The 26,564-nt window shown below is 41.7% G+C and overlaps 1 protein-coding gene across 1 annotated transcript in view; it reads left to right on the forward strand.

Annotated features, from left to right (window-relative positions):
* Positions 1 to 26,564, forward strand: part of Col25a1 (collagen type XXV alpha 1 chain) — a 375,262-nt gene that overhangs the window by 226,103 nt on the left and 122,595 nt on the right. Inside the window, 2 exon segments of the mRNA XM_038310855.1 lie at positions 9,011 to 9,037; positions 9,186 to 9,212. Of these exon segments, the coding sequence (XP_038166783.1) occupies positions 9,011 to 9,037; positions 9,186 to 9,212 (54 nt within the window).

Consider the following 26,564-nt stretch of genomic DNA (forward strand, 5'->3'; position numbering starts at 1 on the left):
AAATTTTCCTCAAGTGTTAGAGCCCATTAATTGCTTCCTTACGGCAGCTGCTTGTGATTTAGGAATGATCGCGGGCACGCACGGTCTGTTGTTTCGGGCCCAAACCGACATCATAAAAGACCTTGTACTTACAGTCTCACCACAGAAAAATGCCCAGGAAATAATAACTGTAAAAATTAGTTTTCAACCAAGTAGGGCTGGTTTGGATATTTTACATTTTGGGTTCTGTCCACCCCCTTCTGCTTGGCTTTCATCTTCAATGCAAAATGAAAGGTGTGAAGTTGAAAGCTGCAAGCCCACTTATTGCCATAATTCCCAACCCAGGCTGTGTGGGGCTGGGTGTTGCCATAACCACGGCTCTCCTGCCATGGAGTTGGCTTCTCCCATCTCCATCCTTCCATGCCGCTGCATTGAACTCCAAGAATTTTATTGTGTTTTTTGTCTCACGTATACGCCCATTTCAGCTTGGCAAGAATTAATTGAGCACCTACTCTGTGCTCGGGTTGACTGAGCATCTCTGGGGCCTGGAGTTCAGCTTTAGTTATTAAAGGAATGGGGCCGCAAGTTAGGTTTGGTTTTGGTTGGCAACCGCTCTCAAAGGCCAATTATATTCAATTGATATTATCTCTAAACATTGCCACCATCCACATGGGATGTTTCCCAAGGTTAGTGTTACCTTTAGGAAGCTCTATATGCTTGCCTTCTTCGTTCCTCAAGTATCTGAAAAAAAAAACAGTGTTTGCTTTTTGTTTCCCATCAAGCGTAATATTGCAGTGTGTTGTCAATAATCACCAACACTGGTAGGTCACACACTAATAAGTTGCTTTGTTTCATTCAGGGAAGGGGTGTTGAATAGATGAGGAAGCCAGTGCAGCAAGACTAATTGGCCAGCCCAAGACTGCACATGTGCCTCAGTCAGAGTTTCCGTCTACATCTGTGACTTGAGAACCTGACCACCAAGATACTTTTCTTTGATATTTTTCAGCTTTAAAATAACACCTCCAGGATACTCTTGTATTTTCCTTTGACTTTTTACTGAAACATTTTTTAAAAAAAGAAATTATAAGTTACAAACTCACACATTTTATCTATGATTTTAGGCAGTGCAATTCTATGTCAGGAAAAAATAAAGATTTATGTATTACAAGCTCAAGTTATTTGTAAAGTTTAAAGTCTGTCCATCAAAATGATTTTATATTAAACTTCATAAAATAGAACAATTAGAGACATCCTCAAGTTATATACATATGCATGCATATCCTAACAAAATAAAACTTTATACATGAATTCAAGGTTTTCATATACAAAAGAAAACAGGTTCTCATTTTTATTATGGGGAAATTGGTGCTAAGTCCATTAAACATGTTACTCAGAATCAGATACATATATAGAAATAACTACATCTAATTAGCTAGGGTTCCCAGTTCTCAAAGCACCAAGTTCTCAGGTTCTCAATTGTCAATGTTATTTGAAACGTCATTTTCTGAGGTTTCAGAAATGTGCTAAAAACTGCAAGTATAGCCAGGCAGTCGTGGCACACACCTTTAATCCCAGCACTTGGAAGGCAGAGGCAGGCGGATCTCTATGAGTTGGAGGCCAGCGTGGTCTACAAGAGCTACTTTTCAGGACAGGCTCCAAAGCTACAGAAAACTCCATCTTGAAAAACAAAAACAATAAGCAAACAACAACAAAAAATAAACTTGCAAGTATGTGGTTTAGGTATGTATCTCACTTTCTGAGTGGGCAATTAAATATGTGTGTGTGGAGACAGAAGTCTCCAATCAGTATAGTTGAGGTACCATCTCAATTCTACATGCCTGTCTCTTTCCTCCCTGGGAAACAGTAAGCATCAATAAAGCATTGTCGCAAGAACTCTTGAGCCCACAGAGAGACTTAGATCAGCCATCTGGTTCACTGGGGCTGTGCTGTTCCATAAGGGAACCACTGGTGTAGAAGGCTGGCATCTTCCCCTTCAAAGATAGGTATTAAAATACAGGAACCTAATGCAGTTTGCAGCTTAAGAAGTAGAGGAAGGGAAATGTAATGAAGACATACTATATCCAGATGTTAACATACACGATGGGTAATATTTTGATCATGGCATAGTGTGACCACCATGTGCTGAAGATCACAGACCGGGCACTATACAGAGATTGTCGTGCCACGACCACTACTATCGATTCATGTGTGTGCCTCTCTTTCCTCTCTTCTCATATCTTTTCCCCTCTTCTCTCTCCTCTCCCCTCTCCCTTCTCGTCCTCTCCCCTCCCCTCTCCTCTCCTTTCCTTTCTTCTCCCCTCCTCTCCCCTCTCCTTACCTACCCTCATCTCCTCCCTTCTTCTCTCCCCTCATCTTCTCTCTTTTGTTCTCTGTGCCCCTTCCACACTGCCATTTCCAATCAGGCCAATCAATACTCTAGATTTAAAATGCAACCCCAAGTCCAGATTTAAACTATATAGGATTCACTTGGCCTTGGAACAGTTCTTCACCTGAGTTGAACTAACTTAGGCCAATGTTTTTCTACAAATTCACTTAACTTTTAAGTTTTCCAATAATGTCAGACTTCTTTAAGCATATGAAGAGTCCATAGAGGACCCTTGTGTCCAGGCAGTCATCCACTCCTGTCAGTCCAGTTTCCCAAGTCTACCATTTTCTGTGGAGCCTTACCGCCTCACCTTGTCTCATAACTTCCTTACCACTCACTGGGACCAAGAGAACAACTCTCCACTGCTAACATCACCCACTCTGAGCCCCTCAGAGCAGACACACCCCACTGTACCTCCCTGAAGCTGCTGACAGGCTCTGGACCAGACACCAGAGTGTGGCCAACCTGCCTTCTGCAAGTCCTCTTTCCTGCTATTCCTGTTTCCACTCCCAGCTCCACGTCTGTTCTCAAGTGAGGGCCATCTTTCTGGGATAGCATGGTGTCCTCTCACCCTTCCACATGTTCTGTCCTCCTCTCTTGCCTTCGCACGCCCTGACTCCCCCTTTATCTCTGGCCAACTTCAGAGAGCCAATCGCAGCGCTCCCTCTCAACCCCGCCTCTCCCGCTTTCTCTCTTCCCATGGTCCTGAGACACAAGGCTCATCCAGCTGATTTCAGCCATACTAGCCTGCCCCTCCTACAGATACAGAGAGCGCTGACCAGCTGACAACAATAAACACTCAGAGGATGGAGCCTGTTTGCTCTCATAGTTTTACAGTAATGAGAAGGTTAATCAGAAAGAGTCATGTTACCTTGCAAGACTGAAAAATCAACTTATCTATGATGTTAAGGGGCAGAGGTCACCAGCCCCCTCTTCTGTGGTGCCTGCCTGCCTGGGAGTCCTGGGACATGCTCCTTTCCCTCCAACAGAGTTTAATTTTGTTTCCATGGTTATTAAACTGTTTCCATTTTAAAGTAAGCGAAATTTACAGTTCAAAGGAATAAAGGGCTCCTATTGCGACACTCGGGCCCCATGACACACTCTCTCTCTCAGCCACATTCAGTTTAAAGCAAATTGAAACATCATCTGATATTTACTGAAGCTCTTCCACCAGGCCTCTCTTTGCTTTTAGTTTGGTGTTTATGGAAATAGGCAATAAGATATGCTAAAACTCCAGTTATTTGGGTAGAAACAGACTTGGGGTTACTAAAATGGGTTATGAGACAAGACCCACATCAGCAAGCTGAGACACTCAGAAAGGTGATGACTGTACATTATGATTTTAACGCTTTTTGAACAGGGACTACTTTGCCATGTGTGTCATTGACGTCTATCGATCGATACTTTCTTTGGTCAGCTAAATTCTAACAACACTCTAAAGCAGTGGTTCTCAATCTGTGGGTTGCAACCCCCTGTAGGGGTCACATGTCAGATATCCCGCATATCACTTATTTACATTCCTATTCGTAGCAAAATTATAGCTATGACGTAACAATGAAATAATTTTATGGTTGGGGTCACACAGCATGAGGAACTGTATTAAAGGGTCGCAGCAGTAGGAAGGCTGAGAACCAACGTACTGAAAAGTGTTCCCACCTGACTGTGATGACAGACACAATCTTTATTAGCATCTTTCAGTATTTCTGTCACTGAACCTGATTATGCAAAACTATTTAGAAATGAGTGGGATGTATGCAACATTCCAGACAGGTTACAGACCTGTTCCCAAAAGCCTTACCCAAAGCTATGACCCACAGCCAGTCCCACATGTTTCTTTTACATTGACCCTAGGTTTGTTTTAGCAGCAAATGTGGCTTTTGATAGTGTACTATTGTTTTGTTAAGGATAGTATAATTGCGACAACAAAATGTTATTTACAAATACTCTCAAGTTAGGGCTGAAGAGATATAGCTCAGTGGTTAAGCTCATTGGCTGCTTTTGCAAAGGATCCAGGCTCAGTTCCCAGAACCCACACGGCTGATCACAACTGTCCATAATGTGGACACCAAGCACACATGTGGTATGTATACATGCATGCAGGAAAACACTCAGTACACATAAATAAAAATTCTTTTAACAAATCCTCGTAAGTGAAATGATTAACTCGTATTGCTGCTTGTCTTTTAGTTAGTGCTAATAAGGGTTTTACAACCAGTTTTAGAGATCAGACAAAAATGAGCCCATGACCCAAACTGAACTTTAAAGGGTGAGATATCAGAGCAAACTCCTTGTGCCGTGGTATTTTGACTTGGAAAAGCAGCCTGGCTCCTGAAGTTATAAACATGGTCCCCTGTCATAGCCCTCCTGGTTCATCAGATTGAGCCCATCTTCTCAGTGAAGAGGCCCAACTCAGAAAGAATAGGATTTCAGTCCCAGTAGACGAAAGCATCCTCTGTCACCCCTGAGCACAGGAGGGGGGGGCGTGTCCTGACTAGCCACCACAGCTGTGCGTAGAGGGTGACCTTGGTTTTGTTGCTGTCTTGAGCTTGGCAGGTTCAGGACGCCATGCTCTCTGCTCAGAAACACCGCTGGGGAGCAGCAGTATTTGCTGCTCAGGTTTTTGATGCAGCCATGGATTGGGCATTCTACACGGGGCGCTCTGGCTCTAGTCAACATGTGTGGATTTGACAATGACCATTGGTTTTCTAGAAGATTCATTTTTGCTCCCCATTCATTGTGGGGGCATTTCAAACAAGCTTTGACATCAGTTACGCCACACATAACCAAATCGCATGCCTTTAGAGGAGCCAGCCTCTGAGATCTCACTAGGAAGTCAGACAAAACTGTGAAGAGGGGAACCTTTGAGAGGTGGGGTAAGGGTCCACAGTAAGAGCTGACTTGAAGGTCCCTGGGTTTTCTAGGAGTCATTGTTACTTAACCTTAATGAAGTGTATAACTTTAGAAATACACTACTTAGGGGACAGGGATTTAGGGCAGGTCAGTGGTGGAGCATTTTTCTAGCAATCTCAAGGCCCTGGGTTTGGCCCTCAGCTCTGAAAAGAAAGAGAAAAAGAAATAGGAAGAAAGAAAGGAAGGGAGGGAGGGAGGGAGGAAGGAAGGAAGGAAGAAAGAAAAGGAAGGAAGGAGAAAGAAAGAAAGGTAGAGAAAGAAAAGAAAAGGAGAAAGAAAGAAAGAAAGAAAGAAAGAAAGAAAGAAAAGAAGAAAGAAAGAAAAGAAGAAAGAAACAAAAGAAGAAAGAAAGAAAGAAAGAAAGAAAGAAAAAGAAAGAGAGGGAGGGATGCAGGGAGGGAAGGAAGAAAGAGGAAAAAAGACTCTGTTTAGTTTTGTTGGAGGTAGACACCACATTTTCCTTGATCGGCCTCTCCTACCTTATCCTTTAACCATGTCTTAGAACAGTGATAAACTTTAAATAGACTTTCAACAATTGTATGTTCAAAATACAGCTTGTTAAAATGCTACTTTAAATAAGGGCTGGATTCTCCACTGCCTCGCTTCAACTCTGGTAGTGAGTTCCTCTCATTCCTCTTTCCCTTAGCTCTCCAGTACTCTACAAAACAAATACTCACCCTTTACAGCATTAGTATCTGTGAGATATATATATATATATATATATATATATATATATATATATATATATATATATCCTTAGCTTTGGTGCTTCTCATTTCCTCACTGCTTTATTTACTGAAAATATCAATAGGTACGTTAAACATTCACTGAAAATGTTAAAAATATAATTCTTTTAGCTTCCCCATAATCATTGAAAAAGTTATGTGGAGGATAAAGAGGAATGGATTTTATAAAGGTAATTGTATGATCTGAGCCCTATCTCCTGCAACTTGCTCTGCCTTTTATCATCGTTTTTCCTCATTTAGAACCTACGACCTTAGGGTTGGTGTTTGTAGCCGTGGGATGTGCAGAGGGGGCCAGTTCAGAAATCGCATGCTGAGAGCAGGCACCAGACAAATGGGCAATTCTGAGAATCAGGTTCCATGTCTGTGCTCCATGGTCTTGGTATTTAAAGTCATGCAGAATGAATTAAAATCCTGGACAGCTCATTCCGAAGAGGCCCCACATAGGAAAGATCTGAGTTGCATTTTTGGCCTCTCTAAAAGGATTATCATAATTCTTCATTGCATTGGGGGGGGGAGATTAAATGTAACAACAACTCATAGATCCTTGTTGATGAGAAAATATGCAAAATACAAGGCACGATTCTGTTGCTGTCGCTTTCAGGATAACCTCGCAGATCTTACCAGAAAGGCGTGTTACCTACACAACCCAGATAGCCACATGGTATAGAAAATCAGTTCCAATGAATTTGAATGCAAATATGAAACAGACAATGATAAAGCTGTTACTTTAGAATAAGCAGATGGATCTCTTTGTGATGTGGGAATGCAAAAGTGGAGCACAAAGTTAACTGTGAAGAGAGCAGGGCTTGGGTGCTGTTCCTCTGTGGCTGACACTTACTAGAAAGTGACATTTTTGTTGGAGCAGGAGTCTCTTGTTCCTACCGGTAGTGACAGAGCCCCTTCTGATAAATGTAGCATGATTAACAAAAACCCAGAGAGAGAGATTGGGGTTCAACATGAAGACCCAAAAAAGCAAAACAGCCAGCCACTGACTCTTTCCTCTACCTCAGTCCGAAAATGGTGATCCTGCCTCCAGGAATCTCAGAATGAGACTGTGTCTGGGAGCCATCTCCTCCCATCTTATATTCCTCTCTCATGCTGGGATTAAAGGCGTGCACCACTATCACCCAGTTTCTATGGCAAATTAGTGTGGTTACTGGGATTAATGGTGTGTGTCACTACTAGCCTGGTCTGTCAGCCTGATCAGTGGGGCTGTTTTACTCTCTGATCTTCAGGCAAGCCTTATTTGTTAAAATACAAATGAAATATCACTATAAGTAGACCCCTAGCATTATTTCCTGTCCAGGCTTGTTCGTGTCCTGGCCTCACTATAAATGAAGTTAGTGGAGATAATTATGAGACAGACATTCTAATTCCTTGGGCTGTGTTAAACCACAAAACATGACTTCATTATCAAGAATTAGAATAGACAGCATAATTAATGCCTCTAGAAAGAGTATTTCTTACTAGAATAGGCAGGCTCTCACCAAGAAGAAATTCCTCCGAGAAAACGTTATGTACACATGTGGTCACCTGATTTATGAAAAAGGTAACATGGTACCACAATGGGGAAAAGATGCCATTTGCTGTTAACAGTGTTCAGTTAACTTGATAACCACCTGGGGACAAAAACCATCCTGACTTCACCTCCCGTAAAACCAGTTCTCAATGAAGTCACACTCAAATATGAAAGATGCAATAATAAACCTTTTCGCTTGTAGAATAAACAGACAGACTTCCTCAAGCTGTGCAATAGCTACAGATTTCTTTAGTTGATTGCATGTATAACAATAAAGAGAAAAAATGGTATACTGACTTTTATTAAAATTAGCAATATCTTTTCATTGAAGATACCCCAATAGGGACTGGAAATGTAGCTCAGTAATGGAGCATTTGCATGGATTCTCAAGGCCCTGAGTTCAAGTACCAGCACTACCACTTTCTAAACAAAGAACATCTCAATAGAATGTAAAATCAGAACATAGCATGCAAATATATATTTCTAGCAAACACAGATAGCAAAAAACATTCAGAATATGTAAAGATTTCTAAATCTCTATATGCATATATGTGGCATATAATATATATATATTATATATATGTACATATATATAATACATTCTAACAGATTGGTAGAATAATTTAGTGAAACAAAGGCAAAAGCTGATAATTCTTTATGAGAAGAATGTAAAATATTGAATAGATATAGTAAAAGAGTGCTCAGTTTATCATTAGGGCACTATAAAATAAAGTTAAATTACTATACCCTACAAGAACAAGTAAGATGAAAAGGAGAAAGTTTCAAGCATTGGAGATGATCTGGAACATAGGAAACCACTAGGGAGTGTCTACCGAAGTAAAAGTGAACGTACTCTCTAACCTTCCTTAGATACACACTCAACGAATCGCACACTGGTTGTCTCACCGAAACCCTGACATTAGGGTATTCCTAGCAGCAGCAATTTACAATAGCCAAGACTCTAGCAACTCCTAGAATCAAATTACTGTCCGCCAGCAGGATAACAAATAAGCAAATATAGAATTTATAAAGCAGTAAGAACAAGTCTTACAGCTACACACACAATTATAGATGACCTTCACAGGTTGTGAACAAAACAGTCCAGGCAGCAATGCTGTATGGTTTTCTTTAGGTACTTAATGAAGGCAGCTGGATTCTACTAGCAGAATCAAGAGAGGCTATTGGTGTAGGCTGTTGGCAAAGGCAGGTCTGAGCAGGCGTTCCTGCCTGCCAGTGTAGCTTGGGTATACTGAGTGTCTTTAGCACACTTGATCCATATGATGTATCACATGCATACACACCTACTGTTTTCTTTTTCTAGTTATATTACAATTATAATTTAGAAACTAAATTTGAGAAACCTGTTGACAACTACGGCTCTCTGCATTTCACATAAATGTTTCAATTGACTGGGTAGATTTACTCAACTTCTTTTAAAGCTAATATTTTTTTTTTCTTTTTTCCCCCTAGGGCCCCCCTGGTCCAAAAGGCGATAAGGTGAGAAAATGTATTAATAAAACTAATTTACTGGAAATCGATATTGGTGTGATCTGTGGTGTGTGTTTAGACCTTTTTTTTAAAAAAAAAAATCAAGCATCATGTATGGATTGTAGATAAAACTGTCATCTCGTTTTGCTTTCTGCAGGGAGAACAAGGCGATCAGGGGCCTCGGGTAAGTGATGCACTTGTTGTCCTGGGTGGGAAATGATTTTCCAGCTCACAGCATCCCAACTATCCTTCCCCTTTGTGTAGTGCATGATTTAGTAACAGCCGAAAAAAACTCGACAAACCACCCATAAGCAAGAAGTATCTTTCTAATGAATATGTGTATCTTGCGCATTATCGTAGCTTGATTCCAAATACAACATTCTACAGTTAATGAGCCTCCTGGAGCCATCCAACAGCCACCTTTCCTGCGGCTGTTGGGGTCTTCAGATGTGCACACATTGGTTTGCAGCATAAAGGCCATGTGGTGTTCTCTTGAATTTGGCATTTCCCTCTGATGAAACTTCTCGGGCTATTGCATAACTGCGTTCTAGCATAGATAAAAATATTTTTGCATTTTATGTATTTATTCTCCCTTGTAAGTTTGAATAGCGCTTGCCTGGGTTTGTTGTGTTTTTCCAGATTTGTAAGGCAGATAAAAGGTGTAACACAATTTAGCACTGTGGGCGGAGGGCCGTTTCTTCTCTGCTCAAATGTGGCCCCTTCGACCATCATAACCAATGGCAAATGCTTTGTTGTTGCCATGGTAGTGCCAAGTCCTTGGGTTCACATCTGTGCCTCATTATTTGAATGTTCAGACATACTGTTCCAATGATGTAGTGGCTCTGTTCAGACATACCTCTCAATTTTCTCATGTCACTATGCACAAAAGCGAGTATTTGGTTGAAGAGAGAATTTTTTTTTATACAGTGGAAACATACATTTAAAATACTCAGGTTGAAAACAGATACTATGGAGGTATCTCTGTAAAATATACTGCGTTTAGTTATTGAATTTATGCATACTGCAGAGCGCATTTTTTTCAAAATACATAGTTGATGCAGATGGGAAAGGTTTATGCCTTCATTTTACCTCATGCTTCGTAAAGCTGGGTAAAGGTGCTTTCCTTCCTATTCTTCAGCTGCTTTGCGTCGAAACAGTGACTCCTCCCAGCAGGCAGGTCTTCCATGACAGTTATCCTGTTGATATCTGCCTCCAAGCGAAAACCTCATCGGTGGTACACCACTGAGCATCACGGTATCTACTGTCATGGGTGGGAATGGAATGGAACCCGTAGCCTTTAGTGACGAGATGAGAACCCCTTGATCTGTGGGTGGTGATATTTCACGCGGCTGGTCTCCCTGCATTGAGTATCACGTCTTTCTACACCCACTATCCGAATCCCTCCGCTTGGCCTCTCAGGTCTGAGGGAAAGTCTCCATTCTGAGAAGTGTTCCTTTGGCAGAGGAAGTGCAGGGACGGTTCACAGCCTAGCTGTCATCAGTCAGGGCTCAGCTCTTCCTTTCCCAGAAAGGTGTGTTGGCTTTCATCGTTACTAAAAGTGATGATTGATTAGAAAAGCTAGGCCAAATTTCCAAGGTGAAACCTGACAACCACCTGAAATCCACGGTGGTTTCGTGTTGCATTACAAACAGAGTCTTGGACTAGGAGCCGAGAAAGTTTGGCCAAAGTTCACGAACTACTTTGACAAACCCAGACAGCCTTTCGTACAGACTTCAGCCAGTTTTCACACTGGCTGGAGCCAAGTTTCACACAATTCAGGCGCCATTTAGCGTTTGGGGGTCTTGTTTTCTCGCAGCAGCGTGCTAAGTGGCGCATGCAAAGACAATGGGAACCCATGCTTAGCTCATCTTCTCTTATGAGTGCTACCTGAAGATCAAACAGGTCATTTATAGGGTTCTAGAATTGTGTACGCAGCCCATTGTAGTCATATCTGATGAGCTTACTAATCGGGAAATATATAATATAAAAAGGAGCAAAGGAAGAACCCCTAAAAAGTAAATCAAAACTGGAGAAGTCTTCAACTGTAATGAAAATTGATTGTCGTGTCTTCTGTGTAGGCATAGTGTTCCAGATAATGTTTATTGGAGAATTTCTTATTTACTTAGCTACACACTATGTTGGGCTCAAACTCATGATGACTATAATTTTATTTTCTTTAAATAATATAGATGTCTGTTTTTGCCCTTTTCGTTTTATCACAGATTTAGATTTCTATGTTGTTCCATTTGTTTCAGATGATTTATTTCTTTGCATAATTTCCACGCTGACCCTCCACTATGATTTGTATTCTTTATCGGGTAGCTTTACACGACGGTAGCCACCGTGTTTTTCTGAAATACAAAATCCCTCTTGGCTCCATTTCTCCAAATAGCAAAGCAGTATAGTAAGCCACAAGATGTGGATCGAAGCAGGAGGGAAAAGAACGTACAGAAACGAAGAAGACAACACTGCTCTTGACGTCTTGAGCATACGTCAAGGCACATAGACCAAGCATTGCTGTGTCCACAGCATTCTGCTGAATGCGATGGAGGCCATGAATGGATCCACTTCTTTCTCCCCACCCCTACCCTGCACCGCCGAATTTGAGCTACTGCTATCTCACATAATCTCCCAATTCATCTTGTTTCCATTCTTGACCCTGATGCATTTTCTGCCAAACAGCCAGCGAGATCGTTTTCCTTTGTAAATCAGGTCATGGGTACTCTTGGCATAAGGCCTTGGAGTTAAGTTGCACATGGCTGTGTTGGCTCCTTTGGACTCTTAAGGTTGCCCTTTACCACCTCGTCTCACCCTGTTCTTCTTTGCCCACCAACTTCAGGCCACAACTTTCTGTTTTCCCCAGACCTCTACATGGCCCTCATGCACAGCTCAATGTCAGTGTCTTGTCCTCAGCTCCTATTGGCTGAGATCTCATCACAGCCGTCACAGTCAGAGGAAAACGTCCCTCACTTCCCATTCAGTGATCACCCTGAGGTGATCCTGAGTTTTGTAATTTACTTTACTTGATTGATGGCTATAAAGTTTGTCCTTTCTCACCATAGAGTACAGAAGGAGGACTTGGTTGTCATAGAATAATAAGGACTTGATACATCTTTGCTGGGTTTTGCCACCTCAAGAAGTGTAGGCTCTCGGGGGGTCCCACTAAGAACACTGTGGTTGTATATTCTACCCCTTAAATGGTTACCCAAAGAGATACTAGGAAAGTGAAAATCCTTCCATTTCCAAGTGTCACTGGGCAGCCCTTGACTACACAGCAAGTCAAGACCATCTAGGGTGCACCAGAAACTGCCTCAAGCAAACCACTAGCCACTTTGGTTAAGGTCATTGAGCTCTGGCTTGGCCTCTCTTTTTAAAGTAATCAAAATTAAACAAAATATTACACCTTCCAGGGAGTGAAAATACTATAAAAATTATACACATGGAAAATAAAAGAATTCATTTAAAGAACAGCGACATTTCATTTGCTAAGAGCATGTGAAAGATTGAAAAGTATCAGACTTGTTTATTTTAATTAAAGCTATCTTTTTGTGGAAGTTGAATGTTGCCTGCATGGCAACAGAAAGTCACTGAAGGTTTCTGCAATTTCTTATTGATGTGCGGCATCCCTAGACTGTTGGGTGTCAGTAGTGAAATAAACTGAGAACTGAGAGAGCAAACAGACAGGAAAGTTCTGTCCGTCACCCAAGGCAAACCCATAAGAATCCAGGCTGGAAAAGGGTTGTCTGTTCCTGATGGAGAGGTCAGCAGAAGTTGAGACACTCTGCTTGGGATAGCAGGTGTTTCTGGAGGGAAAGGGCCACCTGGGGCACACAAATCAGAAGTTGGACAGTGAGGTGTTGTGCTGGTGAGCTGAGGAGCACCACACCAAAGCACATGGCCTTGGGACCTGAAGTGTGTGACTTATTCTTATCATAGAGATCTAGAAGGCAGTTGACAGTGTTGATTACATAATTCCATGGTGTTGCTATGAAAGTCTCTGCGAATCTTAGTCCTCTCTCTTATGTACGTAAGAACACCCATTCATGTCTCTCTGCCACCTCTGCTTTTGTATTAGCTCAAAGGATAAAGCCTGCATCAGGAAAACAAACTCTCTTCTATAAATCTCATAGACGTCTGCTTGTGTCTCATGGCTCAGACTGGATCACATAGTTGTCCTAAAGCTTGGAGGAGCAGTGAGGGGGAGTCGTGACACTATTATATAAGCAGGTGGCAAAATGCCAAGTGAAAACCTGGGCCTGTGAAGGGAAAAGCAAGATGCCACTCATTAAAAAAAAGTTAATGAGAGAGAAAGCTTAGGACATAGGGCCAGGGGTAGATTTGAGCTTTATGTGGATTTGGGTCCAATACAAGAGACTATGGATATAATGTGGCTAGGTTAATTTTTTTAATTATATCTTTTATTTTTTGAAATTATAATATAATTACATTATTTCCCCTTCCCTGCCATTTCTCCAAATCCTCCTGTATTGTTTTGTTTTTCAAATTCATAGTCTCTTTTTAAATTAATTGTTGTTACATACATATACACATACACACACACACATGTGCTGCTAAGGACAGGGTTTTATGTTCTAAAATCAGTCTGGAAGTACAATTAAAGGACAGGGTAAGAAACTTCAACACAGCTATGAGAGCTGACAGCTCTCAGAGCTGATAGACTATAAGAGCTGAAAAAAAAAGGGCTGAGCTTTCTGATTTGGTACTTAGTAAATTTAAGTGCGAAGTTAAGCGGAATCTGTGACTTGGTGACAAAGTTCACTGGAACAATGCAGCTAAGAGAACATGAGACTAGACCTGTGAGGTGGGGCCGTGGCTGGAGAGGACAACTAGACCACTAAGTGAACCATCCAGGCAGGGAGTGAGACCACGGGATCAGAAAATTTGATTGTGAAAAAGTAAAGGGAAGATGTCTCTGGGGTCATCTTAGAAACAGCCATATTGAAGGGACGGGATGAGAAACGGCTCCAGAGTTCTCAAAGGAGAGCCGGGGGCACTGCAGAGTGTCAACACCCACCAAGGGTTAGAACCATATTAAAGACAGTAAAGGCAGAAAGGCCAACGCTGTTTTCCAATGAACAGAAACCACAACGGCAGCTTTATAAAGCTTCTGGGGTTGCTGTTTTGAATTCATGGTCAAGAAGGGAATGCTTTTTGTGAAGCAGTAGAAATGGACGCCAATTGCAACTGTTTCAGTGTAAATGGGAGGAAATGGGCTGTTTTTGAATCCTGTTGGTGGTATATGATTTAAAGGTAGGCTCTTTTGGCATTGGCCAAATCCAAGCTTACAATTTTAGGTATACTATAACAGCCATCGATGCCAACTGATTTTATTTGATAAGCACGGAGCTCACATATTTCTCCTTACCAACCAGGAGAGAGCTAGCAGATGCTGTCAGTCCTCAATCAATTTGTACACGTTATGATCTTAAGTTAGGGCTCTAGGCTACTGGGACAAGTTGGGTCTTTCTCTTGCTGTCAGTTTGCAGGCACTGGCTTAATTGTTCTGCATTCGTCCTCATGACTCTGTATCGCAAAACAGAATGACTGTGGCTTTGCTGTTTTGGGCGACCGACCTGCTGTAAGGGGCCTGTGGGGGAATTGAAAGGCATGGAAGCTGAACTAGGAATAGTAAAAAAAATGTTATGGGATGCTCTCTCCTGCCCACCAGTTCCCAAATACCTGGCAGCCGCCCTCCCAAATTATCACACAGAGGTTTATATTAATTATAAAACGCTCAGTGGAGTAACTCAGACTTATTGCTAACTAGCTCTTACATTTTAAGTTGACCCATATTCCTTATTTATGCTCTGTCACCTGGCAGTACCTTTGTTAGCACAGCACATTCATTTCCTGCTCCCTTTGCATCTAACTGGAGACTCCTCACTCCACCCTTCTCTTCATCCTTAGTCTGGTTGTCCTGCCTATACTTCCTGCCTGGCTACTGGCCAATCAGCATTTTATTTTATTTTTTTCCTTATTTTTTTTTTATTTTTTTCCTTTTTTTTATTAAAGATTTCCATCTCCTCCCCCTTCCCTCCCCTCCCTTCCACCCATACCCCCACTCCACCGATCTCCAAGACAAAGAGCCATCAGGGTTCCCTTCACTATGTTAAGTCCAAGGTCCTCCCAGCTCCCCCTAAGTCCAGGAAGGTGAGCAACCAAACTGACAAGGCTCACAGTGAGCCCGTCCATGCTGTAGTGGTCATGTTCATTGCCGTTGTTCTTGGTTTCTCAGTCCTCCTCCGCAGTCAGCCACATTCAGAGAGTCCGGTTTGGTCCCCTGTTCCATCAGTCCCATTCCAACTGGACTTGGTGGTCTCCCGTTAGCTCTGTCCCACCGTCTCAATGGGTAAACTCACTCTTCACGGTCCTGACTTCCTTGCTCACAATCAGCATTTTATTAAACCAATATAAGTGCCAAATCTCTCCAGCAGTACGCCAGCAACACAATGATGATTGTTGATCGCCCCATTTTAACATTGCTGAGAAGCTTTCTAGGTATGATGCTTATTTTCAACTCGGCTGGGGTTAAAATGGCTCCGGAGACACAGTGGTGGGAATCCATGAATTCCATAGCAGGAAGACTCACCCTAGATGTGGATGTCACTATCCCATGAGCTGAGAGCCCAGAATGAATAAGGCGGGTAGGGGGAGGAGGCCAGATAAACACCAGTAGTCACCTCTCTATGCTTCCTGACTGTGGACACAATATGGCTGGCCACCTCACACTCCTGCCTCCTTGCCTTCCCGGAAGTCGTGATGAGCTGAATCCCCTCGAGCTGAGAGTCGTTTTCTACCCTAAATTGTTTGTTGTTCAGGTGATTGGTTACAGCAATACAAAAAGTAACTCGCACACTAGGTATGTTGTACCCATCATCTCTACACTTAAGCCAGTTCAGTGAACTAGGTAGGGAAGACAGCCAGGAAGGAGAGGATGATGGAATTAAACTCGAACCCAGGCCAGGGCCGAGTTTGACAGATCAAATCCTAACTGAACCAATCCCTCTTGCTCTGACAGGGACATGGATTAATAAAATAATGTATGAAAAATCTGTTTTAAGTTCTTGTCATGGCTGATTATTATTCCTTGTGCCCTGTGAGGGCAAAGCAACATGGTCATGTTGTCGTCATCTAAGTGGTGCTTGAGAGAGTCCTAGAGGTCCTTACCTCTGGGCTGTGCTGAGTGGACAGACACCGCCTCTATCAGCACACAGGTGTCATAACATCAAATATCAGTCCTGCAACTAGATATTTGTACCATTCCCACTTCAAGGTGAGTGCTCTACCACAGGATTGCACCCCCCCCAACCTCCAGTCACCCCTGTGTGGTACCATTCTTAGGTTTTCCTCAGTACTTCCATGTGAATTATGCATGCCCGCTCGCTCCCTGGGGATGCTTCACACTGGTAGGATTTCTTCTCCTTTTCAGGGTAGCCAGATGAGAGGAGACTGCTTTGACCTTTTCCTAAAGCCACTCATGAACTGTGAACTGATTTGACTCTTATTCTGAGCCCCCTCCCTAGCAAACAGGGAATGACATTTCCTGACCAGTAAGGAGATTCCGTTGTTGCAGAGAGAGGGCAGAAGACTCTTCTAGGCATTACATCGTCCTTATCTGTACCCACGGCTGCTGCCATGATCTCTCCTCATCAGGAAAATGTACTTTCTCCCCCTCTATTCCTAAGGTCTGCAGCTCTCATTATGAACCACGGCAACAGGAATTATGATACCCAAGGTTTTTATGATAGTCGTGTGTATTTCTTTCTCTTTCTCTTTAAAAATAGGCAAAGCGGTTTCAATATTTGAGTATTTTAAATGAAGAGAGCATATTCGCCAGCAAAGGGAACAGCTTTATTAACCAAAGTTAGGCAATAAAATTAACAAATAGAGTGCGGCTATCTTTTGACTATATATTAATCTAGTCAGCTGGCTACCACTAGCTTGCCAAGTATCACAGAGCCCGATAAATGAGAGAGATTTAGTGGTTATTGGCCTCAACATGATCAGCCAACAGCTGCTTTTAAATGAGTCTTAAGCTTTCAAATTTTCAGTAAGCCACCCAGGAGCTCGGCTTAAGTATTTTCATAAAATTCATCTCTTGTCTCAGTGTATTCAGAGTAAATTTTCATCCCATCTGAGCCTCATCAAAACTGATAGCATCTTTAAAAACTCTTCAGAAAGACAGATTAAGCTCTCTCAAAAGAAAGCATTTAGAAGTTTATTTTATTATCTTAACCTTTATTGACTGGGGTGATTAAACAGATTCTTTGGCTCTGCTAAAACATTTAGGCTTGGATATTAATTTGATTTCTTATTTCTTTAACCCTGGCCTTCTTCTATAGCCTTAATGAATACACTACTTATTTGGTCCCACACGTATCACCCATGCAAGAAAATGAATATAATATAATGAAAAGAAATAAATTGGGCAAAAATTATTTTAATGCTCTCCAGATTTAGCAGATGTTGGCATGGAAACCACAAGCTCATTATCATTTGCAATTTTTTATTTTCTAATCAGAGGTATTTTTAAGTGTTTTGTACCCTATATCAGACCTATAAGAGTTGTATAATGAATTAAGCCCAGGAATGTTTGTCATTTTGCCCTAATATAGACACGGTTAAAAATAATTATTTCTGCAGGGTTTTACAGACAGGGATAGTCCTTGGAATTCAGTCTTATAAATTATGTCCCAGGGTTATTGGATAAATTACTAGACTCATCAAATATGAATAAAAGTAGGTATTAAAGACTTAAGTGATTGTTACCTATTCTATATCACTTTAAATCCTGGTCCTTGGTGTCTTAGGAGGTGGCTCAGTGAGTAAGAGTACTTGCTGTCCAAGCAAGAGGACATGAGTTTGAATCCCCAGTACCCATAGAAAAGCAAGCATGTCTATGTGGACCTGTGACCCCAGTACCAGGGGGTGGAGACTGGAAGAGCCAGAGATCTCTTTGGCCTCCAAGGCTAGTGGAAATCATGAACTTCCGGTTCAGTGAGAGACTCTGTCTCCAACAATAAATGTTGGGCCCTTACAGAGGAAGACCTCCAATATTGTCCTCTAGCCTCCACATGTGTGCCCATGAGCACCCCCCCCACACACAGCTGTGCATACATACATACATACATACATACATAAAAATGTGTGCACACACATAAATGCTGGTCCCTTTTTAATGTGATAGATCTATGTATTTTCTTTCCCTACAAAATACATCAAGTAATCAAGCATCCCACATCAAATCCTAAATTAATTTTGTTTACAACGTTTTGAATAACACTCCACAAAATCCCCACATTAGCAGAACAGCACAGCAGTGGGCTGTGAGGCCTTCGTGGGAAGCTCTGCTATTGCCCATGGGGATAGAAAATGAAACCAAAGTTCAACCCTAGCACGTCCTCTGGCAGAGGCTTCCAAATGCTGCTGCTGGGCAGTATGAATAGTCACTGGATGTCCTTTGCGCAGTGACCTTCCTGTCACCGTCGTTTGACAGGGTCCACTGTCCAAACAGTTCCTTCATTGCTTACGTCACTCACAGGGGTCTCCTTACCTCTGCTTGTGTCAAACCTTTGGATGATTTCAGACTGACATGCAGCGGCTCACACTCTTACAACGGACTATGACGAAGGATTTTAGATGAAAGAGTATATGTGTAATACTCTTAATAATAGCTTAATTATTCCATTTAGGCTTCATTCACTAGAATTCTTACAAAAGCTACTTCATGTGAAACACAGGTTAGATAATTTAAGGACTTCCTCAGTGAAGGATAGTTAATGATCGCCTCTGAACCACAGGACTCTCCAGAAGATTTTATTAAGCAAGTTAATTTCCACTTGAATTCCAATGTAAGATTCCCAACTCATACAAATTGAAGTTAATGTCTACATTAATATCAACACTTATATTAGTGCCTACAGCGGAAGAATGTAATAAAAGGTGGGGGGGGGGAATACATTTTGAGTTGGTGACTTTGATATTAGAAAGAGAAAGTAGCTGTTAGTAAATGTATTAAACTTGTGTTGAAAACGGACAAAATATGAAGTGCAAATTATAACCAGTAATATCAGTGAAAACGGCCATATTACAGACAGAAAATGCAAGCAATTTATTTTAATATGATTGCTACCACTCTTCTATCATCAAACCCGAGTACAGAATTAGGTTAGAACTGGAAGCGTTGGAAGCAAATCAAGCAAATAGAGAAGAAAGTATGAAACAGAAACTTTCCGTTTCTGTTTACAGATGTGGCTCAGAGGGTGGGTCGTGTTCTGGATTCTTCCCTTCAGGATGGGTCAAATGATGGCTTTATGCACCAGCAAATGCCGCTTGCGGAGGGGAGAGGAGGGGTTCCTGTAGGTCTGGCTGAGATGGGCCTCTGGAAAGTCATTTAGTGCCAGACAGCCGCATCCTTTCATACGCGTGCCTGCACTAATGTGTCCAGCAGCCCTTGTAGCAGACACAGTCCGTAAATCACGAGTGGCAAACAAGACTGGCTTTGTAGGGAGGGATGTCAGTTGCGTGATCCTACTTAAAATGCAGTTGTGTGGGGGCTAGAGCAAGTGAGGAGACAAGGCTGTTCAGCTCCGCTGCCTGAATGTTGGTATTGGGGAACCCCTCACCCTAGCTAGGTTCACTGTGTTTTGTTTTGTTAGCACAAATGCTACTAATCAAATGCTATAAATAGAAAGTGTTGTTGCTACCATTAGAATGTTGTTTCTTCCATCCCATATACCAAGAAAGCTTCCGGGCGTTTTACTCATTCTTTATGGACTTGTGGACATTGCACGAATCTGTTGCTAAAAGTCAGGCATGGAAAGGTGCCCTCAAAACCCTGCAAACTGAAGCAGGATGTGGTAGCACTGGTCTCTGCTCCACATCTGAGGAGGCTGAGGTGAGAAGATTATGAGTTTGAGGCCATCCTGTGCCAAAGAGCAAGACCCTCCCTGCCTCAGAAACAAAGACAACAGGCTCTAATACTAGCATCCAAAGTGTCGAAAGCCTAATGAAATGGATCACTTTCCAGGAAAGTAATTCAACTTCAGGCCTGCAGGACTTTGTTAGAATAAGAATTTAACTAGTGGAATTATAGAGAGGAAGCAAGAAGAGGGGGACTCGCCATCCACAGTGATGATGCTGTTCCAGCCGGAAGCCAAGGGGACATAGTGTAGAGCAGCAGAAAGAAAAAAGCCTAAAGTGCCAGGGTGGTGATTCTGCCCTCCGCCCCACTTCAAAACAATAGGCAGCCTGGTTGGTCAATATTTGTCCACTGGCGGTGGAGGGAAGGAGAATATCATCCAGTTCTTAATTAAGAAGAAATGTATTCAGTTGTGCCAATACGTTTTTATTCTTTGGACCTTTGGCTAGGATTATTATTTTTAGAAGCTGGCTTAATCTGCTTATCTATGCTCTTTTAATTATGGCCCAGTATTGAACTACCTCTCCAGAACCTTGACGTCACCCAGCATCCTTGAACGGGGGTCATCAGCTTGTGAGATTTCCGGGATTGTCCAGGGGGCATTCTTGCCATGGTGAAGTAGGAAGGAAGGAGTGAAGGGCATGACTGAGGGAGCTGAGGCTAACCAGAGTAGCCAGGGAAACTTCTGGAAACATGCCTTCGTTCTAAGTGAAAGGCCTCATTGGCTGTGTTTGTCTTTTGAAAGTTGTCCAAGTTGCTTCTCGTATTAGGAATAATCAAACATTCACCCTTATCACATGCCAGTATTGACCTTGGCAGTGTACCATTTACCAGTGTGTGGGTGTGTGTGAACAGAAACTGGTCTGACCATACATATATTTTGTGTACACACATGTGAAGCTCTTTGCTTCTAATTGCACTTGTCTATGATGTGTTTGTGAAACAATTGTCCACAACTGTTACTCACATACACCCACGCTAAGACCATACATATATGAAATTAGCCTTATCTACACTCTAATTCCCATAAAGATTGGTGAATGGCTAAAGCCATTTATTAATTCTTCTCAGTTACTTGATGCATCAGCCTTAACTACTTTTAAAAAATAGCCTCTTCTACTCAGTGTGGCATCTGAGGACTAGAGAGAATGTAATTAACCTTTAATAATTCAATACATAGTTTTTCTCACCAATCTTCTGGGAAAGCCATTGGTAACTTCCCTTTGCACGGTCAACATTCCCAACAGTCATGTCAAAGAGAGGCACTGACTTTCAAATGGAGTTCGCTGACATCCATTAAGGTCTTTGTGACACAAATCTTTCTCTTGGTTTGCATGTTAGAGAAAAGTTGCAGTCGTAATTCAGACAGTCAGTTCTTTTCCACACTTATTCCTCAACGGTTGTGGAAATCAGAAAAGTCTGATATGCCAGCATACAAATAGTCTTTAAAGAATAAAATCTTCCTGTTATTGAAGAAGCTTTGGCTTACCCCTTGCAGTTAGCATATATTACAGTAGTACTGGGTAATTTTTCATACTTGATTCTGTCCTGCCTTCAAGTTGTTTTGACTCTCCTATTCTTTTTGAAGAAAATCCTTGGGAAAGTTGTGGGCTGGTAGTGTAGCTCTGTCAGGCATTTCTGGTTGTGTCCTCTTTAGTGTGACTGGTGTTCATCATATGGCAGAGACCCCTGACCATGTCTCTCTTATGTCTTTATTGCTTTAAAAAATATAGTTCATTTTGACAATCACTATAATTTTGATGATGAAAGCAAATATTAAAAAAACATTTTAACTTTTTTATGCTTATTTATCTTGTGATAGTCCACATGTGAAGGGCAGAGAACAGCTTGCAGAGACTGGTTTTCTTCTTCCTCCTCTGGGGTTCAAACCTGGACCGTCAGCCTTGTCAGAAGCTACCCTAATCCACTGACCCACCTCACTGGTCCCCATTTTACTTTTCATTCTTTCTCTGCCAAGTAGACAGTGGTTGTTTCTATTGGAAGGTTCACCCTAGTGTGCATGCCAGTTGTATTTTCATATGTAGACAAACACACAGTTTCCATACTGACGAAGTGAAACCGCTGAAGGACTGTCAACGTTGGAAAAGCACAGAGCGCCACATTATGGGGCCATTCCTTCTTCTTCTTTTTCAACTCAGTGCAAATTTCCTCTCTAGTCTTGCCATCTTGTTGGGTAGTCATTCGTAATTACTCAGTGCCATTGCAGAAGGATAATAATTTGAGAGGAGTCGTGGGAAGAATGACTATCTGGAGATCTGGTGAATACTTTGGACTTATTCCGAAAGTTCATGTAGCGATTTACAACTTCGCTCTCCATTTTACACTTTGAGGCAGAAAAGTCAAACAAAGCAGAAACGGAGACAGCTTGTCATGTCCCCGGTACCATGGTGACTGCTAATGCTGTAACTCTACCCTGGTCCGAGGTATTACTTCCATGTTGGAGCCACGCAGCTCTAATAAAATGTGTCAGGGAAGAAGGCAGAGTTGAAGTCACACTGTCTGCCCAGAATTTTACGTGGTAACTGCTATAACAACTCAAGATGTTTAGAATGTGTCAAATAAAATGTCATGCGCCCACTGGGTTGTACTTTGAGAAACTGTCACAACTTACATAGTGTTTCTGTGCAGCCTGTGCAGGAGGAAAGGAATTGAATGTCTTTATTTGTCTTTGTTAGTAGAATCTTTGCACTTTTTTATGTCCGCTTCTCTCTCTGTTTTGAGGTAGTAAGTCTTGGAGAGAAGATTAGAAGCTACAAACTGGGGACCTGTGGACTAGATTCTGATAACAGATTTGGTCTACCCAAACTAATAGCTAACATTTCAATCCTTTGGATTTTTTTTTCCCTTGGGAAATGGAAAGGTCTAGCTCCAGCAGGTCCATGTAGTTCCTTCCGTACTATGAGTTGCAGAAGCCAAAGGGAGTCCAGTCCATGTGCTTCACATGGGGCAGGCACTCTAGCTTACAGATACCGGCTTTTAAAAATGCATGCTTCTGCCTGCAGAGGAACTTGAAATCGTAGCTATTATGATTAGTTTGTTTCTGACATTGTGATGACAGCACGCATCACAACAGTCAAAATCACTGATGCCGAGTCACATGTTTTTGAAGAAAAGCTGCTACATCATTGCCTTTAAAACAATTTACATAGCATTTGCTTTAAAATCCCATAGACGTCTTGCACTGCTACCAGACTATTATATCTTAGAGTTTGCTTTATTAGAAAGCCTGGTCTGTTCATTAAAAAGATTTAAAAATAGTGCTACTTCAACTCATTAATTTTGTTTCAAGATTCCTAGTAATTTACACTATTTTTAAGATTTTTTTGTTTAAAATATAAGTTACAGAACAGCAGAATTAAAAAATAATTTCAGGCCGTGTTCAGAATAGACTGGTAGTAAACAACGAGCAAACAACATTAATATGATAAATTTTAGTCCTTAGAATGTTTAAAATCAGAATAATCATAGGCATTGAAGAGCAAGCATGCAAGAATTGGGAGAAATGATCCTAAATTTCAGCCTCTATGAGGATTTTTGCTTAACAATATGTTAGTTTATTGCTTTGGATGATCCAGCTTAAATGTCTGTGTTGGTCACAGCTGATGTTTATGGATATTTAGAACAATAACATAGAATTAGTTGCATAAGCCTGTTTATTGGAGCCAAATAATTTCTCTAGCAATGCCAGTCAGTATATGTCTTGACAAAGTCATGCTTTCATATATTGTACATGTTTTCTGGAGTTTTGCTGTTCTGGTTGTATAGTTGGATTAATGGAAACATCTCCTGTTATAAACATTCCTAACAAGACTGCCTTTTGGGGGCACTAATAAAAAACAAGTTCATAAGTTGTTTGGAATTGTCCCTTACAGCTGTAAGGACAAATATTAAAAGGAAGAGCTAATTTAGGTTGGTACTGTTTGACTGTTTTCTGTGTTCTCATTGATATAAAAATAAATTAAAACCTGATTTCTTTGAAAGAAAGGCATATAGAATTTTCTTAACAAAGTTAAGAAAAACATGGCAAACAGAGTAAGAGTTTCGTGTGCGTGAAATGTGTTTCACCTCACTATTAGGCTAACATGGGAATGGCAACGAAGCTTCTCTGAGAATTAAGAAGTCACTTGTCAATGCCAGTAAAGGTTTGGGATAAGTCTTGATCACCCTACTTTGAAAGAATGGTGAAGGGGCAAAGGTTCTTGGTAATCCCAGCCCTTGGGAGGCTGAAACAGGAGGTCATGAGATCAAGGCCAGCCTATGATACATAGCAAGACCTTGTCTCAAAAAAATAAAGTCTGTACATACTGGTTGCCAATATATTTAGAGCGCAGTGTTGTGGGTGATAATATGGGTAAGAGACATTTACTTGCTGCTCTGTCAAACTCATAATTACTGCACAAACCCATTTCACAGCTGAGCAATAGCAAACCACTATCAATTCAGTGTTTACAGTCCCCGAGTTCTGTTTAGACATCCCCAGGGCCAAGAAACTCGCTGTCTTAGAAAGCAGTTGATACTGATTCAAGACAGTCCTAAATATCATGAAGTAATTCAGCTATTCACTTAACAAATCTTGCTTCCACTTTGAATTGACGTCTGCCGTTCTTGACTGCCAAGGTAGCTGGTTTTAGTTCTGCCCTCTGGGCTGAGTCGCCTTCCATCAGTCTCCGGCGCAGTGCTTTTTAGAAGCACTGGTGTTGAAGAGTGGAAGGGAATCCTTAGGTGTGTGTAGTCTAACCCTTCTGCACTATGCCTTCCAGCATGTGGTAACCTGGAATAAGCTGAACATGCCTTCTGAGGGGGGGCAGCTGTGTTCTGTGATCTCCGCACAGCCATGTCTGTTTGAAATGCCTCTCATATCCTCAAGCCTGTCCTCCACTATCTATTTATTACAGTACTGTACCTTGTTACCCTCTGGGTTGTTCTTCATAGATATTCCTATACCAATAGAACCTCTTTGAAGCAATATGCCCCATTAAAGGTAAATGCCCAGAAATTAAGTTCATCAATTCAGGCATGAGTAAAGTAGTACCTGCTCATCATGGTAGCCCAGTCCAGAATGATATGATGTTATGTCCACCATAAACTGCAAAGTCCTAGTTCCTCCACTGCATTTTAGCAGCTTGTTCCCTGCACCCATGTGCTGTTCTTTGCTCTTAGTTCTTTGCGATTGGTCCACTCCAATCTGTTCATCTTGTTATGGCCCCCTGTGTATTCTAACTCCCAAGTCCAACCAATGTTCCACTCCTCTTTGCTCCCATTTTCTGGATATTGGAGATGGCTATAGCAATAGGCAGACAAATGAAGAACAGTATCATTCCTGTCCCCATGTTTAAGAGGCCAGTCCCTTTCATTAACACAAATGTTGGAACATGGACTGGGGTCATGAAGTTATAACCAGTTATTAACTGATACCCGAGTGGGTAGTTGAGCCAGTTACAAATCTAATTCTCATTTGTTTTCAGTTTAGGGCTTGTAATTTAGCAGTAAAAGAATTTTTAACAGACTCCTTGCTATAATCCAATCACATATGTACTTTTGTCTACCTAACAGAGCAGGAAATCCCTTAATATTTAAACTGGGCTTCTTTTGTAAGCATTCACTTTAATTGTCAAGTCTAACTGTGACTTAGGTCAATATAAATCTTTCTCAATCTGCCAAATACTTCCATATCTGCCTTTGTTGGTTCATTTTATTGAGATAGGATCTCACTCTGTAGCTCAGTCTGGCCCAGAACTCAAAGCCAGCCTCCTGCCCCAGTCCCCCAAGAACTAGGAATACAAATGTAAGCGGCCACACCTGGATTTTGTTTTCTCTTCTTCTGCTTCTCCTACTGTCCACAAAAGTAGGAGATGCTCTGGATGGTTGGCCAACTTGGGAGGTGACCTTCACTGTTTTGAAAGTCCTTCCATCTAGACTAGACGTGATTCTGAGAGTCTGTCTTCTAGTCGCTTCGCTTCCCTTGGAGTTCAGCACATCCAGCATTCCTGGGCGTTTATCATACCCACAGTCATATTTGTTTCTGTACGTCAAACCCATTTTTTATCGTTAATTTTTTTCTGGCTCTAGATTGAAAGTTTTCATCTCTCTGTTCTCAAGATTTTCCCTTACATCCATGTCTGGTTGAACTTCCACTTCCTTTTTCTTCTCCTGCTTTATATCTGATGCAGAGGTCACCCTGAAGTGATGGGAGTGAAGGGGGCGGGCCCTTTCCCAGCATACCTTTCACCAGTGTTTTACAAATCAAGAAATGTGGGCAGCTGGACAGTTGATATTTGTGAAGCTTCCCCTCGGCTGGATGTGACATTATGAAGCTTCATCCCAGAGTTGTAAAATGATTGACTCTTCCTTTTCCCTCCGTGTTCCATAATTGCTAACATCCCATGTCACCAGTGAGAAAACTCGGCAGTGCCTCATGCAAAAACAAGCATCCCTTTCAGTCAGGACATGACAGACATCCATCTTGTGTCTTGTTTTTCCTTAGGCACATATGGGAGTCATAACGGTTGTAGCTGATGAGGTGGTAGAACTGGTACCCGAGCTAAGTATCCCAGATGCCACCTGGCTTTTAAC

The sequence above is a fragment of the Arvicola amphibius genome, chromosome 14, assembly GCF_903992535.2.
Source record: "Arvicola amphibius chromosome 14, mArvAmp1.2, whole genome shotgun sequence".
In the NCBI taxonomy this organism is placed as follows: domain Eukaryota; kingdom Metazoa; phylum Chordata; class Mammalia; order Rodentia; family Cricetidae; genus Arvicola; species Arvicola amphibius.